We start from the raw sequence: 19,311 nt of genomic DNA on the forward strand, positions 1-19,311 counted from the left end.
CACCCGACGGCTGTACCAAACCTAGCTGCCAATATATTGACCCCTTTTGGGTTTAGGTGTAACCCATCCTTATTGTAGAGGTCATGCCTTCCCCAAAAGAGATCCCAATGAGCCAAGAAGCCAAAATCCTGTCCTTTACACCAGCCCCTCAGCCACACATTCATTTTTCTTAACCTTCCATTTTTGTCCTCAGTTGCACTTGGCACAGGTAGCAAACCAGAGATCACCACTCTGGCTGTCCTATTTCTTAGTTTCTGTCCTAGCTCTCTGTAATCCTTTTTCAGTACTTCCTCCTTTTTATCTATGTCATTGGTACCCACATGTACCAAGACATCAGGCTGTTCGCCTTCCCCTTTTTAGAATACTCTGGACCCGATTTGAGATATCCCGCACCCTTGCACCAGGGAGGCAGCATATCCTTATAATCACCATCCATCACACCCCTCGCCGGGAAAGGAGAAGACGCAGAGAGAAGCCAGCAGCGGCACACTTGTTCCAATGGCCAGGCAAGAAACACCCATTGGAGTCATCCAGATCTTTTCATTTGAATTTCCATGGATGGCTTTCTTCTGTGGATAAAATCCACACCCAACAGGAGATCCACAGCCAGATCAGGGAGCAAAATAAATGACAATTCAGACCAGCGAACACAATCAACAAATTACTTTATTATCCTAAACAGATTATAAAAGAGAAATTTACATGCATCTAGAACAATCTCTCACAAATAATAGTTATGTTGACAGTGTGGTCAGTCGGTCCAATGAGGATCCATGGCATCAGATGACAAGATCTTGTAAGAGTACTGAAGGTTTTAATTAAAATAGATTCCTGCCACACCTCTAGGACTAGAAGAATCTTGGGATAATTTAATCTCAATTGAAATCTCTAATTTGAACATTTATCATCTTCAACATTCCAGCCTCCCTGGATCTTCGGATTCCAAATATATCAGGGGATTTGTGCAGCTTGGGAGTTCGTTTGCAACGACAATGCAATAATATCTAGTCTTTCTTTGAGCATAACGCTGGGCCTGAATATCACAGAGAGCCGGTTGTTTGAGGCTTCCTTTGCATCCAGGATGCAAGCCATATCAAACATTTTACTGTCTGAATCACAGAGTGATGGTTCCACAAAATAAAAACTGTGGAGGGAGGCGTCCAACTAAACTCTTGCTCCTTCTCCACAGATGCTGCCTGACTTGTTGTTTTACTTTCAAATTTCCAACCCCAGTGGTTTTGTGTTAACTGTGTTGTGCAGCAGAATGTGGAAGGGGTGGTGGGGGGGGGGGGGGGGGGGGGGTGGGGTGCGGCAATTTCTGCTGATGGTGAATCTGCCTAAAGCAAATTTTGTGTAATATTACACCTGTTTGATTATATGAAATTTTGAATCTTGAAATGATGGACACCTCAGTGCGAAGACAGATTCTCAGATCCTGGGATTTCCAGTTTAGCTTCCATGAGCCACCGGAAGATGGATTCACCAATGGAGAACAAGAGTCAGCAGTTTGGAACGTACCTGCTCGGCCCTGAAGGAAACACATGAGCTACTCTCTCAGAATGTAGTCATGAGTCCCTTTCAGACTGCATTCCAGTAAATGTGCTGTTCAGTGTCCTGGGATAGGAATGGGGGTTTGGCTTTTCACACTGGACCACTCCTAATTGGGATACTGAACACTTGTGCACTTGTGAGGGTTTATCCCCTGCATTTGGTCTGTTCTACCTTTAATAGGAAGTGCCTGCAATGTCGCTGCCCCTTTCACACTTACCTGATCTCAACGCCGGCGTCTACAGACGCCAGGGATCGAGGCCGGCCAATCCCTAGCATGAGATGATGTCATCTGACACTGGTGTTGAGCAGATTTTGCTTTCACACTTGCCACTTTAAAGACCGATTGCCATTTGATTACTGGGATCACTGAAAGAGGCTATAGTCACCCCCTTTCACAGAGCAGGCTTAGTCATTAGGCTCACACTCCCTGCTACCAACTCAATGTCTGCCCTGAGATCCTGCCTGAGTAATTCCAGCATTGACATTCCGCTGATTCTGAAAACTAAAGGGAACTGACGCATTTAATTTAAATATACAGCACAGTAATGGGCCCTTTTAGCCCACGATTCCATTCATTGTTATGTAATAAGTGAATATTACACGGAATTTGCTTTTCTTCTGCCATAAGGGAGACAGATTCACCATCGGCAGAAATTGCCTGAAGCGCCTCTTACAGTCAGAGAAAGAGAAGCAAAAGACAGTCCCCCCAGGGTCACCGAGTGCCCAAAGATTCACCTCCAGCACTTCCGCAGCCTCCGCAGTCCAAACCTTTAGCCCGCGAGCCTATGCCACCCAAGTACCATGCAAACTACTAACCTTTGGAGGGTGGAAGGAACCCGGAGCACCCGTAGGAAATCCACAAAGACACGGGGAGAACGTACTAACTCCTCACAGACAGCAGCGGATTTGAACCCGGGTGGCCGGTGCTGAAAGACCATGGTGCCAACCGCTATGCTAATCGTGCCACCCGATAGAGTCAGACATTCCACGGCACCTCACAAAACCAATGATCAAAGAAATGCCAATATTAAAACCACATCAGAGCAAGAAAATCAAAGGCCTGGTGAGAGAGTTCTACTGAAGGGTCAGGGGAATGTTAAGGGAGGCTGTGTGAGAGCCTGGGGGCTTTGGCAACTGGAAGTGAAGTGATAATCTAGACTTCGCCAGAGGCCAGGGCTAGAATCTTCCAGATACCTCGGAACAGTGGAGATCGCAGATGGAAGGGAAGGGCAAGATGGGATGGAAAACAGGGAGAGGAAATAAAATACAGAAAGGAACCTACAGGAGGTTCCCTGTGGGTCCGAGCAGCATCAGTGGCAGGAGGAGAACAGTCAACATTTCAGTTCAGAATCTTTAATGAGAGGAAAGAGGGGAAATTATCGGTGTGATGCGGACAGGGTGGCAGGGATTAGCAGATCCCTGTTCATTCATATTGCCTCTCTCTCCTTTCGGCTGACACCTGCCAATCATTTGCCTCCACCTGGGCACTTTTCTTTTATCCTTCACCCTTTCCTGATTCAATCTCCTTCACATACGATTACAAAGATGACAGATGAAACTTAACACTAGGTGATGTGAAATGTTACACTTTGATGGGAAGAAGCAAAATAAATAGAGGCATAATTCTAAAAACTGTTCAACCACAGATAAACAGAATCCTGCCCTATGGCCCATCTTCTAGTGCCACACTATTCTTCTGCCTAGTCCTATCAACCTGCATCCAGACCATGGCCCTCCAAACTTCTCCCACCCGTGTACCCATTCCACCTTTAATGTCAAACTCGAATCCGCATTCACCACTTCCTGACAGCTCACTCCACACTCTCACCACCCTGGAGTGAAGAATTTCCCCTAATGTTCCCCTTAAACATCTCACCCTTAACCCATGTCCTCAAGTTCTTGACTCACCCCACCTCAGTGGAAAGGCCTGCTTGAAGTTACCCTATCATCATTTTGTACACCTCTATCAAATCCCACCCCCACCCCAATTCTCTGACTCTTTCTTCAAACTTTCTCTGTAACTCAGCTCTTCAAGTCCGGGCAACATCTTTGTAGAATTTCTCTGCCCTCTTTCTATCTTATTGATTTCTTTCCTGTAGTTTGGTGACCAAAACTGCACATAATACTCCACATTTGGCCTCACCAATATCTTGTATAACTTTACCATAACATCCCAACTCCCATACTCAATAGTTTGATTTATGATGGCCAATATGCCAAAAAGCTCTCTTTACAGCCCTGTCAAGGTGCCTGGGATTGTCTGATCTCAGAAGTTAAGCAGGTTCAGGACTAGTCGGTACTTGCAGGGGAGACCGCCTAGGAACGCCAGGTGCTGTAGGTTTCTGTGAGGGATGCTGGACAAATTGGCTTATGGCGGACAAAAGTTAAGGAATTTTCATGTTTTTTACATTCTAAATGTAGTATTACATGTCAGTAAAGGAACCCTTACCTTTTTTAACCTGTGATGTCACTTTCATGGAATTATGTGTCTGTGTTCCAAGATCCCTCTGTTCTACTGCTCTCCTCGATGCCCTACCATTTACTATGTCCAACCCAGGTTTGTCCTCCCACACCTCGCAATTGTCTGCATTCAATCCCATCTGTCATTTTTGCAGCCCATTTTTCCAGATGGTCCCGATCGCTTGGCAAGCTTTAAAAGCCTTCCTCGCAGTCCACAAGGCTACCAATGTCAATCACACCATGCCACCATGACGAGCCTTTGTGAAACACTTGTCCTGGCCACTCCTGGAGTAATGCGCCCATTTCTGTGCCACACATTAGGAAGGATGTAATGATTTAAGCGAAGAATGAGGGATGTGGTCAGGATGGATGAAATGGATCAGAGGAGGTTGTAGAGCCATCTGATAAGGCTATTTCAAATCATATAAAGAGTAAATAGAAATTGGAGACATCTTCCTTCACTGAACATCCCTTTTTTCCCTTTTGACTCTCTCACCCTTTCTTTGGCATCTTCCAATCAACTGCCTCTTATTTCCCAATCTCCATCCCTCACCCTCCACATCTGTCCGTCATCCTTCATCCCCTCCCTGGTTCACCAATCTCCTACTGGCCTGTGTCCAACTCCTTCCTCCCTGATTATACTAGATCTCTCCCTTCTACTCTCTCCGTCTCAATGCAGGGGTCCAGTTGGAAACGCCAACAGTTCCCTTTCTCCCCAAAACACTGCCCGAGCCACTGAGTTACTCCTTTTGCTGTAAGTCGAAACTGCTCCCATTGATCAAGAGCCAAGGAAGGAGGTTGAGGTCTGGAGTGAACGGGCAGAAATGCAGACAGATTCAGAAGGGAGTATAAGTGACCATAAGAAAATGAAAGTGGGAGCAGATGGATTGGGCCCACGCAGGGACGTGAAGGAGATCAAGGTAGAACCAAGTCCAGAGGAAGGTTCAAGGTGACGAAGGTGTCAGTCATCTCCTGCATGATGTCGATAGGTATGATGTTAATTATAACAACAAAAATCGTCACATAGACTCTGGTCTCTGGTCTCTGGTCTGGTGCATGTTAACTGAGCCTGGAGAAGATGAATAGATTATTCTGGGATATCAGAACACAGCGGACGACGAACCCATTAGAATGCTGAAGGATTTGATGAGGTGTTGTAAGCTATTTCAAATTATGGACCTACCTGTTTGAAATAAAATGTGATGTGATTCTATAAACTGTGTATATTATGTTATCTTTTTATATGGTTGCAATGTCACATGCCTAGGTATAGTACAACATACTGTTCCTATGGGAATTCTAAGTCATATTTTTCAGAGCTTAGGCCCTCTTATAAAATATATTGTCTGAACCCAATAAAATACATATGGTGAAAGCTATGGTAAAGGGCTGTGGCTTTCAAAATGTATTGAAGAGTATACTTCAGAGTGTATCTGGATTCTGAAGGATACATAGACTCTCATAATCCAGATAATTTAGTCCAGATTGCAGGGTCTACATACCACATGATATAGCAACAACATTCAATGTCTGCATAATAAACTGATATGATCAGCTCCCTACAAGCAAGCGTCAATTCTCAATTTCTCACTTTGACCTGGTTCCAGAACAAGCAATCTTCATCAATATTCTGCCAGGGCTTGTTGGTATCAACTTGCACTGTGTCATTGCCACAACTAGCAATGAACAGAAATCAGGACAGGGACCACTGTTGTTTGTCATGTCTTGTCTCAAGCCTCGGCTTGGGATAGGACAAACCCTCACCTTCCCTCCAAACCAGCTCCTCAGCTGAAGGATTCAGTTTATGCACTGCTTTCATCAGCCATTGATCACAGAGCCATGCTTCCTGGCACACCAAACATAAGATCTCTGGCTGCATTCCACATCACCGGCCACCCTTTGCGCAGCAAGCCCCCAACCATTCAAGGAAGGTAGAGGAAATGCAAATTCTCCTCCGAGGAGTGCTGAGACCACCGGAACAAGCAGCAGACCCTACATTTTAGAACACACCTCCATTTGGGGTCCTCACTGACCAACTCTGGGTTCAGGAGGACATCCCATCCTGAGAGAAGGAGATCACCTAATCCATGGGTGCTGAAGGTTGAGGAGCAGGGTGTCCTGATGTTCTGTTCATGGGAGTTCCCTCAATCCCATGAATGGAATTGTCCCTGCATCTGAACTTGGGTTTTTTTTTGTATAAAAGGGACACATAAAGCATTCTCTAAAGGGAATTAAGGGGGTTTTCTGAATTGAAAGTGAGTCTAGGGATCTTTTTGATGTGCCCAATTGAATGAGGCATGAGGCATCATTGAGGGAGGTGGCCCTGAAGACCCTGTGGCCTATCTTGCTGGCAACGATCTGGCTGCAGGATTATTCCATTCGAAGCCAGCAATCTCTCTGTAGAGAGCAGCTGATTGGAAGTGCCAACCAATGGTCTTCATTTGGTTCAACAGTGTCTGGGCAAAGCTGCAGTGGAAAGAGCTCTGTCAGTGTTCAATGAGATGCAAACACATTGACAAACAGTTCAATAGATTCATTAGTGAAAGTACATGTTCTCACTTCTTTTTGCCAAGGACTACGTTTTGCATAATTCAAAACAGATAGGAATGTCTGGGCCAAGTATTAATGCAAGAAGATAGAAATACTACTGCAATGTAGTAATACAAATATTTTATGCAATTGCAATGTTCATTCGATCAACCTCAAGCTCACTTCCTCTTTATGTGAGCAGCTCGACAGACATGTTCTTGTTCACTGACGTCTCGCCATGTTCAAAACTTCGATGAGCATTCTCCAAGTCCTGGATGATTTGGAATAGTTTGTGGGGCATGTCCACCATATCAGTCTCTGCAATGGAAAGTCATCTCAGAAAAGAGCACTCTGCTCTGGTGCACGCCGCAAGGGACCACACCCATCCTGCCTTTCTGCATGTTGCTATCCAACATTTCCCCAGAGGAACCTTTACACAGGCTGGTCACTAAAATGAGGGGGATGGGAGGGGGGAGGAGGAGACACCGCATGTATTTTAGGCACCTCCCCAAGGTAGGTTTAAGAACATAGAACATTACAGCTCAGTGCAAGTTCAGCCCTCGATGTGGTACCGACCTACATATTCCTACCATGTGTCTGTCTAAGAATCTCAGAAATGTCCCCACTGTTTAAGCCTCCACTATCTAAGGCATTCTAGGGCCCTACAACTACTCTGTGTTAAAAACCTCCCCTGATGTCTCCCCATAGACTTTCCTCTCTTCACTTTGTACAGATGAAGTTTTGAGAGTGCAGGTTTGAAACAAACTGGCGTTGTCTGTGTCCTGGATCACTGAGCAAGTCCAGTTCTGGGAGGCAGTTTCTCACCACTGCAATGACTAGTTCAGATCTGAGTGTGAGCGGGTCTAATTGGCTGTCATTCACTGTCATGACTGGCCTAGTCTGGAACTAAATCCCACAGAACCGACTAATCTATGGAGAAGTCGGACATCGACCTCAGCCTTATATAGGTTCAGGGCTCCAGTGGCCACGGTTCACTGGGTCGATAAATCCAGACTATCACAACCCCCATGCAGTTGATACATATAATTCTAATAACCTAGCGCACTCAGACCTGATACCCAATTAGTGGATCTTCCAGACTCCTGAATCCTGATAGCATAACATTTGTATTTCACCCATGTTTTAGATGTTACACAGCAGAAGGAAGTGTGGGAAAAGGGAGTCTGGCCACTTTGATGAAGGTTGGGTGACATGACCCAGGGCAACTGAATGGCAGCACAAAGAGGGTGGGGTTAAAGGGAGCGTGGGAACAGGGGGCCGAGTGAGCGGAAGGGAGCGCAGTCAATGTCACCGGATGCTGAATAATTAGGGTCATCAGGGTCTGAAAGGTCAGACAGGGTTTTATCTGAGCTTTAGGTTAGAGATACAGCACAGTCCTTCTGGTTCATGAGCCCGCACCGTCCCATGTGATTAATCACCCTACTAATTCTGACCATCTTTGGAAGGTGGGAGGAAACCAGAGCACCCAGAAAAAATCCGTGTGGACACGGGGCGTAAGTAGAAACTCCTTATGGCAGATTCAAGCCCAGGTCACCGACACTGCAATAACATTGCACTAACCACTATACCAACAGTGCTGTGAAAAACTCGAGAAGTTAAAATACAAAGTATTTTAGTTCCAAATCAGCTCCATTAAAGTCAGTATAAAAAATAAAACTGAGGACAATGCATTTGTTACCGTATGTACTCCCTTATTAAACACTCCTGAGGGCAAATCTCCATGGTCATTCTCCAGTACAATGACTGACCCTTTTGACTCTGTATGAATGGTCTAACTGCATGGACCTCCCCTTTCAATAGTAGCAGTGCCTTGGAAGATATTGGTGAGGTGACTAAAAACTGGGGCAAGGACGTAGGTTTTCAACAGGATCTCGAAGGCTGGTGGAGAAATGGGGAACTGCAACAATCTCATCAGGGCTCCCACAAGCCTCACACCACCAGGTTCAGGAACAGCTGCTTCCCCTCCACCATCACACTCCTCAACGACAAACTCAATCAGGGACTTGGGCACTTCATTGATTTTTGTTCTCTCTGTATTGCACAGTCGGCTTGTTTGCATTCGTTATCTGTTTACAGTTCTTTATCTGTTTACTCCGAATCATGGGTCCTCTACCGGCATCACCTACGGCTCCTAGAACGCTTCCACCAGCGTTGTCTCCGCTCCATCCTCAACATTCATTGGAGCGACTTCATCCCTAACATCGAAGTACTCGAGATGGCAGGGGCCGACAGCATCGAATCCATGCTGCTGAAGATCCAACTGCGCTGGGTAGGTCACGTCTCCAGAATGGAGGACCATCGCCTTCCCAAGATCGTGTTATATGGCGAGCTCTCCACTGGCCACCGTGACAGAGGTGCACCAAAGAAGAGGTACAAGGACTGCCTAAAGAAATCTCTTGGTGCCTGCCCCATTGACCACCGCCAGTGGGCTGATCTCGCCTCAAACCGTGCATCTTGGCGCCTCACAGTTCGGCAGGCAGCAACCTCCTTTGAAGAAGACCACAGAGCCCACTTCACTGACAAAAGACAAAGGAGGAAAAACCCAACACCCAACCCCAACCCACCAATTTTCCCTTGCAACCGCTGCAACCATGTCTGCCTGTCCTGCATCGGACTTGTTAGCCACAAACGAGCCTGCAGCTGACGTGGACATTACCCCTCCATAAATTTCCGTCCGCGAAGCCAAGTCAAAGAAAGAAAATTTATGCTGTGTACAGTTTTTTTTTTGCACTACCAATTAGGGGTAACTCTGCTGTGCCCGCAGAGAAAAGAATCTCAGGGTTGTATGTGATGTCATGTACGTTCTCTCAGACTGCAAGACCCTGCAGAGGATTGTGAAGTCAGTGGAAAATATCATTGGGGGCTCTTTTCCTACCATGAAGGACACCTACAACACTCAATGCAGGCAAAAGGCAATAAACATGGTGAAGGGCTCCACACACCCCTCATGTAAACTGTTCTCCCTTCTGCCATCTGGTAGGAGATACAGTAGCAGCAGGTCCTTATGTCCAGATTGGGCAACAGCTTTCTCCCCCCGCAAGCTTTCAGACTCCTGAACTCCCAGAATATTTGTAGATAGTGAACTGTGGACTTTTGCTGTTACACATCTGAAAACTTTAACTTCTATTTTAACTTTTATTTTTGTAAATCTGCTCCATGGTCCTGGAGAAATGCTATCTCGTCTTGACCATGTGATGCATGGTATGAATGACAAATAAAGGTGACAACAATAAACCTGAATTTTGGAACTTCATCTCTAGAAGGCAGAGGTATGTGGGTAATGGTGGGGCAATGGGATAAGGGAATGTGCAAAAAAAGTCAGTTCTGAGTGTGAGCAGAAGCATTGTACACTGGGACCCAACACCGCACGCGCCTCAGTAAATGCTGTGCACAGGTTACCTTCACTGGAACTGACTGGAGAAGAGGTGTCACTTCTCCCTTTGCACTTCAAGTCTTTTTGTCTATAAGCAAATGAGAACACTGTTACAAGGTGGCGCAATGAATATCACACGACACAACAAATTGTTGCAGAAAATAACAAAAACGTTACACAAAACCACAGGGAAACTATCAAAATAAATATTGTGCATGACAAATTATGCCTGACGTAGGTAAACATTCCACAATAAGAATAATGGTAATAATTAAGAATTATGGTAACGTGAATTCAAATCCCATATTTACAAACTGAGAATGTGGATGGAGTGTTTAAATAAACCTGACAGTCACCTTGAAACAATAAATATTGTAAAAACTCAAGAGTTCACAAAGGAAGCTGGTCTTCAGCCAACATCAACTTTTGGGGGTTGTCATCCTTGCTGAAGAAGTTGTTCTTAGTTAATGATTCCTATACCACACATTCAGCAGCTGCCATCCCCAGTGGGTTGGAGTACAAAGCGTATCTCCTGCCATACCCAGTGGGAAGGCGTACAGAGTGTATCTCCTGCCATCCCAAGTGGGACTGTGTACAGAGTGTATCTCCTGCCATCCCCAATGGGACTGCGTAAAGAGTGTAAGTTTTGCCAACACCAGTGGGTTGGTGTACAAAGTGTATCTCCTGCCATTGCCAGTGGGACTGCGTACAGAGTGTATCTTCTGCCATGATCAATGGGACTGTGTACAGAGTGTATCACATGCATCACCAGAGGGACTGTGTATAGAGTATATTTCCTGCCATCACGTGTGTCGACGTAGAGTGTATCGTCTGCCATACCCAGTGGAACTGTATATAGAGTATATCTCCTGCGATCCCCACTGGTACTGCGTACAGAGTGTAACTCTTGCAATCAACAGCCATCCCCAGTGGGACAGTGTACAGAGTGCAACTCCTGCCATCACCAGTGAGATTGTGTATAGAGAATATCTCCTGCCATCACCAGTGGGACTGCGTATAGAGTGTATCTCCTGCAATCCCAGTTGGACTGTGTACAGAGGGTATCTCATGCTATCACCAGTGGGACTGTGTACAGAGTGTATCTCCTGCCATCATCAGTGGGACAGCGTACAGAGAGTATCTCCTGCCATCACCAGTGGGTGGGCGTAGGGTGTATCTCCTGCCATCCCCAGTGGGACAGTGTACAGAGTGCAACTCCTGCCATCACCAGTGAGATTGTGTATAGAGAATATCTCCTGCCATCTCCAGTGTGACTGCGTACAGAGTGTACCTCCTGCCATCACCAGTGGGTCAGCGTACGGAGTGCATCTTCTGCCAATACCAGTGGTATCTCCTACCATCAACATTGGGACTGTATATAGAGCGTATCATCTGCCATCTCCAGTGTGACTGCGTACAGAGTGTACCTCCTGCCATCACCAGTGGGTCAGCGTACGGAGTGCATCTTCTGCCAATACCAGTGGTATCTCCACCATCAACATTGGGACTGTATATAGAGCGTATCACCTGCCATCTCCAGTGTGACTGCGTACAGAGTGTACCTCCTGCCATCACCAGTGGGTCAGCGTACGGAGTGCATCTTCTGCCAATACCAGTGGTATTGTGTATAGAGAGTATCTCCTGCCATCACCAGTGGTACTGCGTACTGAGTGTATCTCATGCCATCACAGTGGGACTGTGTACAGAGTGTATGTCCTGCCATCCCCAGTGGACTCCGTACAGGAGGTAGTTCCTGCCATCACCAGTGGGACTGGATATAGAGTGTACGTCCTGCCATCCCCAGTGTGAATGTGTCTATAATGCATCTCCTACAATTCCTAGTGGGCCTGTGTACAGATTATATCTCCTGCCATCACCAGTGGGTTAGCGTATCGAGTGTATTTCGTGTCATCACCAATGGGTGGGTGTAGAGTGTACTCCTGCCATCACCAGAGGGACTGCCAAGAGAGTGTATCTCCTGCCATCCCCAGTGGGCAGGCATACAGAGTGTATCTCCTGCCATTACCAGTGGTATTGTGCATAGAGAGTATCTCCTGCCATCTCCAGTGGAACTGCGTACAGAATGTATTTCCTGCCATCTCCAGTGGAACTCCGTACACAGTGTATCTCTTGCCATCACCGGTGGGAATGCATAAAGAGTGTACTCCTGCCTTCACTAGTGGGTCGGCGTAGAGAATGTATATCCTGCCATCAACAGTAGGTGGGCGTAGAGTGTATCTCCTGCCATCACCAGTGGGACTGTGTATAGAGAGTATCTCCTGCCATAACAAGTGGGACTTCATACAAGTGTTTCTCCTGCCATTACCAGTGGGACTGTGTATAGAGAGTATCTCCTGCCTTAACAAGTGGGACTACAAACAAGTGTATCTCCTGCCATCACCAGTGCGCATGCGTACAGAGTGTATCTCATGCCATCCCCAGTGGGACTGTTTACAGAGTGTATCTACTGTCATCAAAAGTGGGACTGTATATAGAGTGTATCACCTGCCTTCTCCAGTGTGACTGCGTACAGAGTGTACCTCCTGCCCTCACCAGTGGGTCAGCGTACGGAGTGCATCTTCTGCCATCACCAGTGGTATTGTGTATAGAGAGTATCTCCTGCCATCACCAGTGGTACTGTGTACTGAGTCTATCTAATGCCATCACAGTGGGACTGTGTACAGAGTGTATGTCCTGCCATCCCCAGTGGCCTCCGTACAGGATGTAGTTCCTGCCATCAACTGTGGGACTGGATATAGAGTGTACGTTCTGCTATCCCCAGTGTGACTGTGTCTATAGTGCATCTCCTACCATCCCTAGTGGGCCTGTGTAGAGATTATATCTCCTGCCATCACCAGTGGGACAGCGTATCGAGTGTATTTTGTGTCATCATCAGTGGGTGGGCGTAGAGTGTACTCCTGCAATCACCAGTGGGACTGACAAGAGAGTGTATCTCCTGCCATCACCAGTGGGCAGGCGTGCAGAGTGTATCTCCTGCCATTACCAGTGGTCATGCGTACAGAGTGTATATCCTGCCATCACCAGTGGGCAGGCGTACAGTGTAACTCTTTCAATCACCAGTGGGTCGGCATACATAGTGTATCTCCTGCCATCACCCGTCGTACTATGTATAGAGTGTATCTCCTGCCATCACCAGTGGGACTGCATATAGAGTGTATCTCCTGCCATCCCCAGTTGGACAGTGTGCAGAGTATATCTCCTGCCATTCACAGTGGTCATGCGTACAAAGTGTATATCCTGCCATCACCAGTGGGTGATGCGTGTATCTCCTGCCATCAACAGTGGGACTGTGTATAGAGAGTAACTCCTGTGATAGCCAGTCGGAATTCATACGTGTATCGCCTGCCATCACCAATGGGACAGCATATAGAGTGTATCTCCTGCCATTCTCAGATGGACAGAGTGCAGAGTATATCTCCTGCCATTCCCAGTGGTCATGCGTACAGAGTGTATCTCCTGCCATCACTAGTGGTATTTCGTACCGAGTGCATCTCCTACCATCACAGTGGGACTGTGTACAGAGTGTATGTCCTCCCATCCCCAGTGGACTCCGCACAGGAGGTATTTCCTGCCTTCACCAATGGGACTGGATATAGAGTGTACGTCCTGCCATCCCCAGTGTGACTGTGTCTATAGTGCATCTCCTACCATCCCTAGTGGGCCTGTGTACAGATTATATCTCCTGCCATCACCAGTGGGTCGGTGTACTGATTGTATTACCTGCCATCACAAGTGGGACTGTATACAGTGTGTACCTCCTGCTATAACCACTGGGACTGTGTATAGATGGTATCTCCTGCTATCCCCAGTGGGACTGCATATAGAGTGTATCTCCTGCCATCCCCAGTGGTACTGCGTACAGAGTGTATTTCCTGCCATCTCCAGTGGAACTGCGTCTACAGTGAATCTCTTGCCATCACCAGTGAGAATGCGTAAGAGTACTCCTGCCTTTACTAGTGGGTCGGCGAAGAGAATGTATCTCCTGCCATCACCAGTGGGACAGTATATAGAGAGTATCTCCTGCCATAACAAGTGGGATTTCATACAAGTGTTTCTCCTGCCATCACCAGTGGGCAGGCGTACAGAGTGTATCTCCTGGCATCACCAGTGGAACTGTGTACTGAGTATATTTCTTGCCTTATGTGTGGTACTGCGGACAGAGTGCATCAGCTGCAATCACAAGTGGGACTGTGTAAAAAGTGTATCTCCTGCCTTCACCAGTGAGTCAGCGTAAGGAGTGCATCTCCTGCCATCACCAGTGGGTGGGCGTAGGGTGTATCTCCTGCCATAACCAGTGGGACTTCGTACAAGTGTATCACCTGCCATCACCAGTGGGACTGTATACAGAGTGTACATCCTGCTATAACCACTGGGACGGTGTATAGAGGGTATCTCCTGCCATCCCCAGTGGGACTGCATATAGAGTGTAACTCCTTCCATTACCAGTGGTACTGTGTACAGAGTGTATTTCCTGCCATCCCCAGTGGAACTGGTACAGAGTTTAACTCTTGCCATCACTAGTGGGACTGTGTATAGAGTGTATGTCCTCCCATCCCCAGTGGACTCCGTACAGGAGGTAGCTCTTGCCAACACCAGTGGGACTGGATGTAGGCTGTATCTCCTGCCATCCCCAATGGGACAGTTTACAGAGTGTATCTCCTGGCATCACCAGTGGAACTGTGTACAGAGTGTATTTCCTGCCATTTTGTGTGGTACTGCGTACAGAGTGTATCATCTGCAATCACAAGTGGGACTGTGTAAAAAGTGTATCTCCTTCCTTCACCTGTGGGACAGCGTACGGAGTGCATCTCCTGCCATCACCAGAGGGTGTGTGTAGGGTGTATCTCCTGCCATCAACAGTGGGACTATGCATAGAGAGTATGTCTTGCCATAACCAGTGGGACTTCGTACAAGTGTATCGCCTGCCATCACAAGTGACTAGGCGTACAGAGTGTAACTCTTTCAATCACCAGTGGGTCGGCATACATAGCGTATCTCTTGCCATCACCAGTCGTACTATGGATAGTGTGTAACTCCTGCCATCACCAATGGGACTGCATATAGTGTGTATCTCCTGCCATTCCCAGTGGGACTGTGTGCAGATTATATCTTCTGCCATTACCAGTGGTCATGCGTTCAGAGTGTATATCCTGCCATCACCAGTGGGTGGGCGTAGGCTGTATCTCTTGCCATCAACAGTGGGACTGTGCATAGAGAGTATCTCCTGTGATAACCAGTGGGACTTCATACAAGTGTATCGCCTGCCATCACCAATGGGACTGTGTATAGAGAATATCTCCTGCCATCCCCAGTGGGACTGCATATATAGCATCTCTCCTACCATCCCCTGTGTGACTGCGTACAGATTGTATCTACTGCCATTACCAATGGTACTGTCTACAGAGTGTATCTCCTGCCATCCCCAGTGGAAATGTGTACAGAGTGTATGTCCTGCCATCCCCAGTGGACTCCGTACAGGAGGTAGCTCCTGCCATCACCAGTGGGACTGGATATAGAGTGTATGTCCTGCCATCCCTAGTGTGACTGTGTATAGAGTGTATCTCCTGCCATCCCCAGTGTGACTGTGTCTATAGTGTATCTCCTACCATCCCTAGGGGGCCTGTGTACATATTATTTCTCCAGCCATCATCTGTGGGACTGCGTACAGAGCGTATCTCCTGCTATCCCCTGTGGAAATGTATAAAGTGTATCTTCTGCCATCACCAGAGGGTCGGTGTACTGACTGTATCTCCTGCCATCACCAGTGGTACTGTGTACAGAGTGTATTTCCTGCCATCCCCAGTGGGACTGGTACAGAGTTTAACTCTTGCCATCACCAGTGGTTGGCGTACAGAGTGTATCTATTGCCATCACCAGTGGGACTGTTTATAGAGTGTATCTACTGTCATCCCCAGTGGGACTGTATACTGAGTGTATCTCCTTCCATCACCAGTGGGTGAGCATACGGAGTACATCTCCTGCCATCACCAGTTGATCGGCATACAGTGTGTGTCTCTTGCCATCACCAGTGTAACTGTGTACAGTGTGTATCTCCTGCCATCACCAGTGGAACTGTCAAGAGAGTGTATCTCTTGCCATCACCATTGGATCAGTGTACAGAGTGTATCTCCTGCCATCTCCAGCGTGACTGCGTACAGAGAGTATCACCTGCCATCACCAGTCGTATTGTGTATAGAGAGTATCTCCTGTCATCTCCAGTGGTACTGTGTACAGAGTGCAATTCCTGCCATCTCCAGTGGAACTGTGTATACAGTGTATCTCTTGCCATCACCAGTGGGAATGCGTAAAGAGTGTAATCCTGCCTTCACTATAGGGTCGGTGTAGAGAATGTATCTCCTGCCATCACCAGTGGGACTGTGTATAGAGAGTATCTCCTGCCATAACAAGTTGGACTTCATACAAGTGTATCTCCTGCCATCACCAGTGAACAGGCGTACAGAGTGTATTTCCTGCCATCCCCAGTGGGACAGTTTACACAGTGTATCTCCTGGCATCACCAGTGGGTCGGTGTACTTACTGTATCACCTGCCATCACCAGTGGGACTGTATACAGTGTGTACCTCCTGCTATAACCACTGGGACTGTGTATAGAGGGTATCTCCTGCTATCCCCAGTGGGACTGGTACCGAGTTTAACTCTTGCCATCACTAGTGTTTGTCGTACAGCGTGTATCTATTGCCATCACCAGTGGGACTGTGTATAGAGTGTATCTACTGCCATGCCCAATGGGACTGTATACTGAGTGTATCTCCTGCCATCACAGTGGGACTGTGCACAAAATGTATGTCCTGCCATCCCTAGTGAACTCTGTACAGGAGGTAGCTCCTGCCATCACCAGTGAGACTGGATATAGAGTGTATGTCTTGCCATCCCTAGTGTGACTGTGTACAGAGTGTATCTCCTGCCATCACCAGTGGGTCGGTGTACTGACTGTATCACCGGCCATCACCAGTGGGACTGTATACAGAGTGTACCACCTGCTATAACCACTGGGACTGTGTATAGAGGGTATCTCCTGCCATCCCCAGTGGAACTGGTACAGAGTGTATCTATTGCCATCACCAGTGGGACTGTGTATAGAGTGTATCTACTGCCATCACCAGTGGGTGAGCATATGGAGTGCATCTCCTGCCATCACCAGTTGATCGGCATACAGTGTGTATCTCCTGCCATCACCAGTGGGACTGCCAAGAGAGTGTATCTCCTGCCATCACCAGTGGTATTTTGTATAGAGAGTACCACCTACGATCTCCAGTGGTACTGTATCCATAGTGTATTTCCTTCCATCGCCAGTGGAACTGCGTATACAGTGTATCTCTTGCCATCACCAGTGGGAATGCGTAAAGAGTGTACTTCTGCCTTCACTAGTGGGTCGGCGTAGAGAATGTATCTCCAGCTATCACCAGTAGGTGGGCGTAGAGTGTATCTCCTGCCATCACCAGTGGGCCTGTGTACAGATTATATTACCTGCCATCACCAGTGGGTCGGTGTACTGACTGTATCACCGGCCATCACCAGTGGGACTGTATACAGAGTGTACTACCTGCTATAACCACTGGGACTGTGTATAGAGGGTATCTCCTGCTATCCCCAGTGGGACTGCATATAAGTGTATCTCCTTCCATTACCAGTGGTACTGTGTATAGAGTGTATTTCATGCCATCCCCAGTGGAACTGGTACAGAGTGTATCTATTGCCATCACCAGTGGGACTGTGTATAGAGTGTATCTACTGAGTGTATCTCCTGCCATCACCAGTGGGTGAGCATACGGAGTGCATCTCCTGCCATCACCAGTTGATCGGCATACAGTGTGTATCTCCTGCCATCACCAGTGGGACTGCCAAGAGAGTGTATCTCCTGCCATCACCAGTGGATCAGTGTACAGAGTGTATCTCCTGCCATCTCCATTCTGACTGTGTACAGAGTGAATCTCCTGCCATCACCAGTGGTATTTTGTATAGAGAGTATCACCTACGATCTCCAGTGGTAATGCATCCATAGTGTATTTCCTGCCATTGCCAGTGGAACTGCGTATACAGTGTATCTCTTGCCATCACCAGTGGGAATGCGTAAACAGTGTACTCCTGCCTTCACTAGTGGGTCGCCGTAGAGAATGTATCTCCTGCTATCACCAGTAAGTGGGCGTAGAGTGTATCTCCTGCCATTACCAGTGGGACTGCACATAGAGTGAATCTCCTGGCATCTCCAGTGGGACTGGATATAGACTGTATCTCCTGCCATCCCCAATGGGACAGTTTACAGAGTGTATCTCCTGGCATCACCAGTGGGTGAGCATACGGAGTGCATCTCCTGCCATCACCAGTTGATCGGCATACAGTGTGTATCTCTTGCCATCACCAGTGGAACTGTGTACAGTGTGTATCTCCTGCCATCACCAGTGGGACTGTCAAGAGAGTGTATCTCTTGCCATCACCAGTGGAACTTTGTACAGTGTGTATCTCCTGCCATCACCAGTGGGACTGTCAAGAGAGTGTATCTCTTGCCATCACCAGTGGAACTGTGTACAGTGTGTATCTCCTGCCATCACCAGTGGGACTGTCAAGAGAGTGTATCTCCTGCCATCCCCAGTGACACATTGTGCAGATTATATCTCCTGCCATTACCAGTGGTCATGCGTACAGAGTGTATATCCTGCATTACCAGTGGGTGGGCGTAGGCTGTATCTCCTGCCATCAACAGTGGGACTGTTTATAGAGAGAATCTCCTGCGATAACCAGTGGGACTTCATACAAGTGTATCGCCTGCCATCACCAATGGGACTGTGTATAGAGAGTATCTCCTGCCATCTCCAGTGGGACTGCATATGTAGCATCTCTCCTACCATCCCCTGTGTGACTGCGTACAGATTGTATCTCCAGCCATCACCAGTGGTACTGTGTACTGAGTGTATCTCCTGCCATCCCCAGTGGGACTGTGTACAGAGTGTATGTCCTGCCATCCCCAGTGGACTCCGTACAGGGGGTAGCTCCTGCCATCACCAGTGGGACAGGATATAGAGTGTATGTCTTGCCATCCCTAGTGTGACTGTGTACAGAGTGTATCTCCTGCCATCCCACTGTGACTGTGTCTATAGTGTATCTCCTACCATCCCTAGTGGGCCTGTGTACAGATTATATCTCCTGCCACCATCAGTGGAACTGCTCACACAGCGTATCTCCTGCCATCCCCTGTGGAAATGTGTACAGTGTATCTCCTGCCATCACCAGTGGGTCGGTGTACTGACTGTATCTCCTGCCATCACCAGTGGGACTTCGTACAAGTGTATCGCCTGCCATCACCAGTGGGCAGGCGTATAGAGTGTATCTCCTGCCAT

General features: G+C 47.6%; 1 protein-coding gene across 7 annotated transcripts in view; it reads right to left on the bottom strand.

The window, feature by feature from the left end:
* Positions 1-648: 648 nt before the first annotated feature.
* Positions 649-19,311, bottom strand: part of rasa4 (RAS p21 protein activator 4) — a 288,131-nt gene continuing 269,468 nt past the window's right edge. For 6 of the 7 annotated variants that reach the window (XM_069911332.1, XM_069911330.1, XM_069911335.1 and 3 more), the window contains 2 exons: positions 9,961-10,022; positions 649-6,858 (listed from right to left, as the gene is read on the bottom strand). In XM_069911332.1, the coding sequence (XP_069767433.1) occupies positions 6,731-6,858; positions 9,961-10,022 (190 nt within the window). In that variant the 3' untranslated portion in view covers positions 649-6,730. The remainder of the gene's footprint in view (positions 6,859-9,960; positions 10,023-19,311) is intronic. The other variant, XR_011348806.1, reaches the window with a different exon arrangement.

The sequence above is a fragment of the Narcine bancroftii genome, chromosome 14 (assembly GCF_036971445.1).
Source record: "Narcine bancroftii isolate sNarBan1 chromosome 14, sNarBan1.hap1, whole genome shotgun sequence".
NCBI lineage: Eukaryota > Metazoa > Chordata > Chondrichthyes > Torpediniformes > Narcinidae > Narcine > Narcine bancroftii.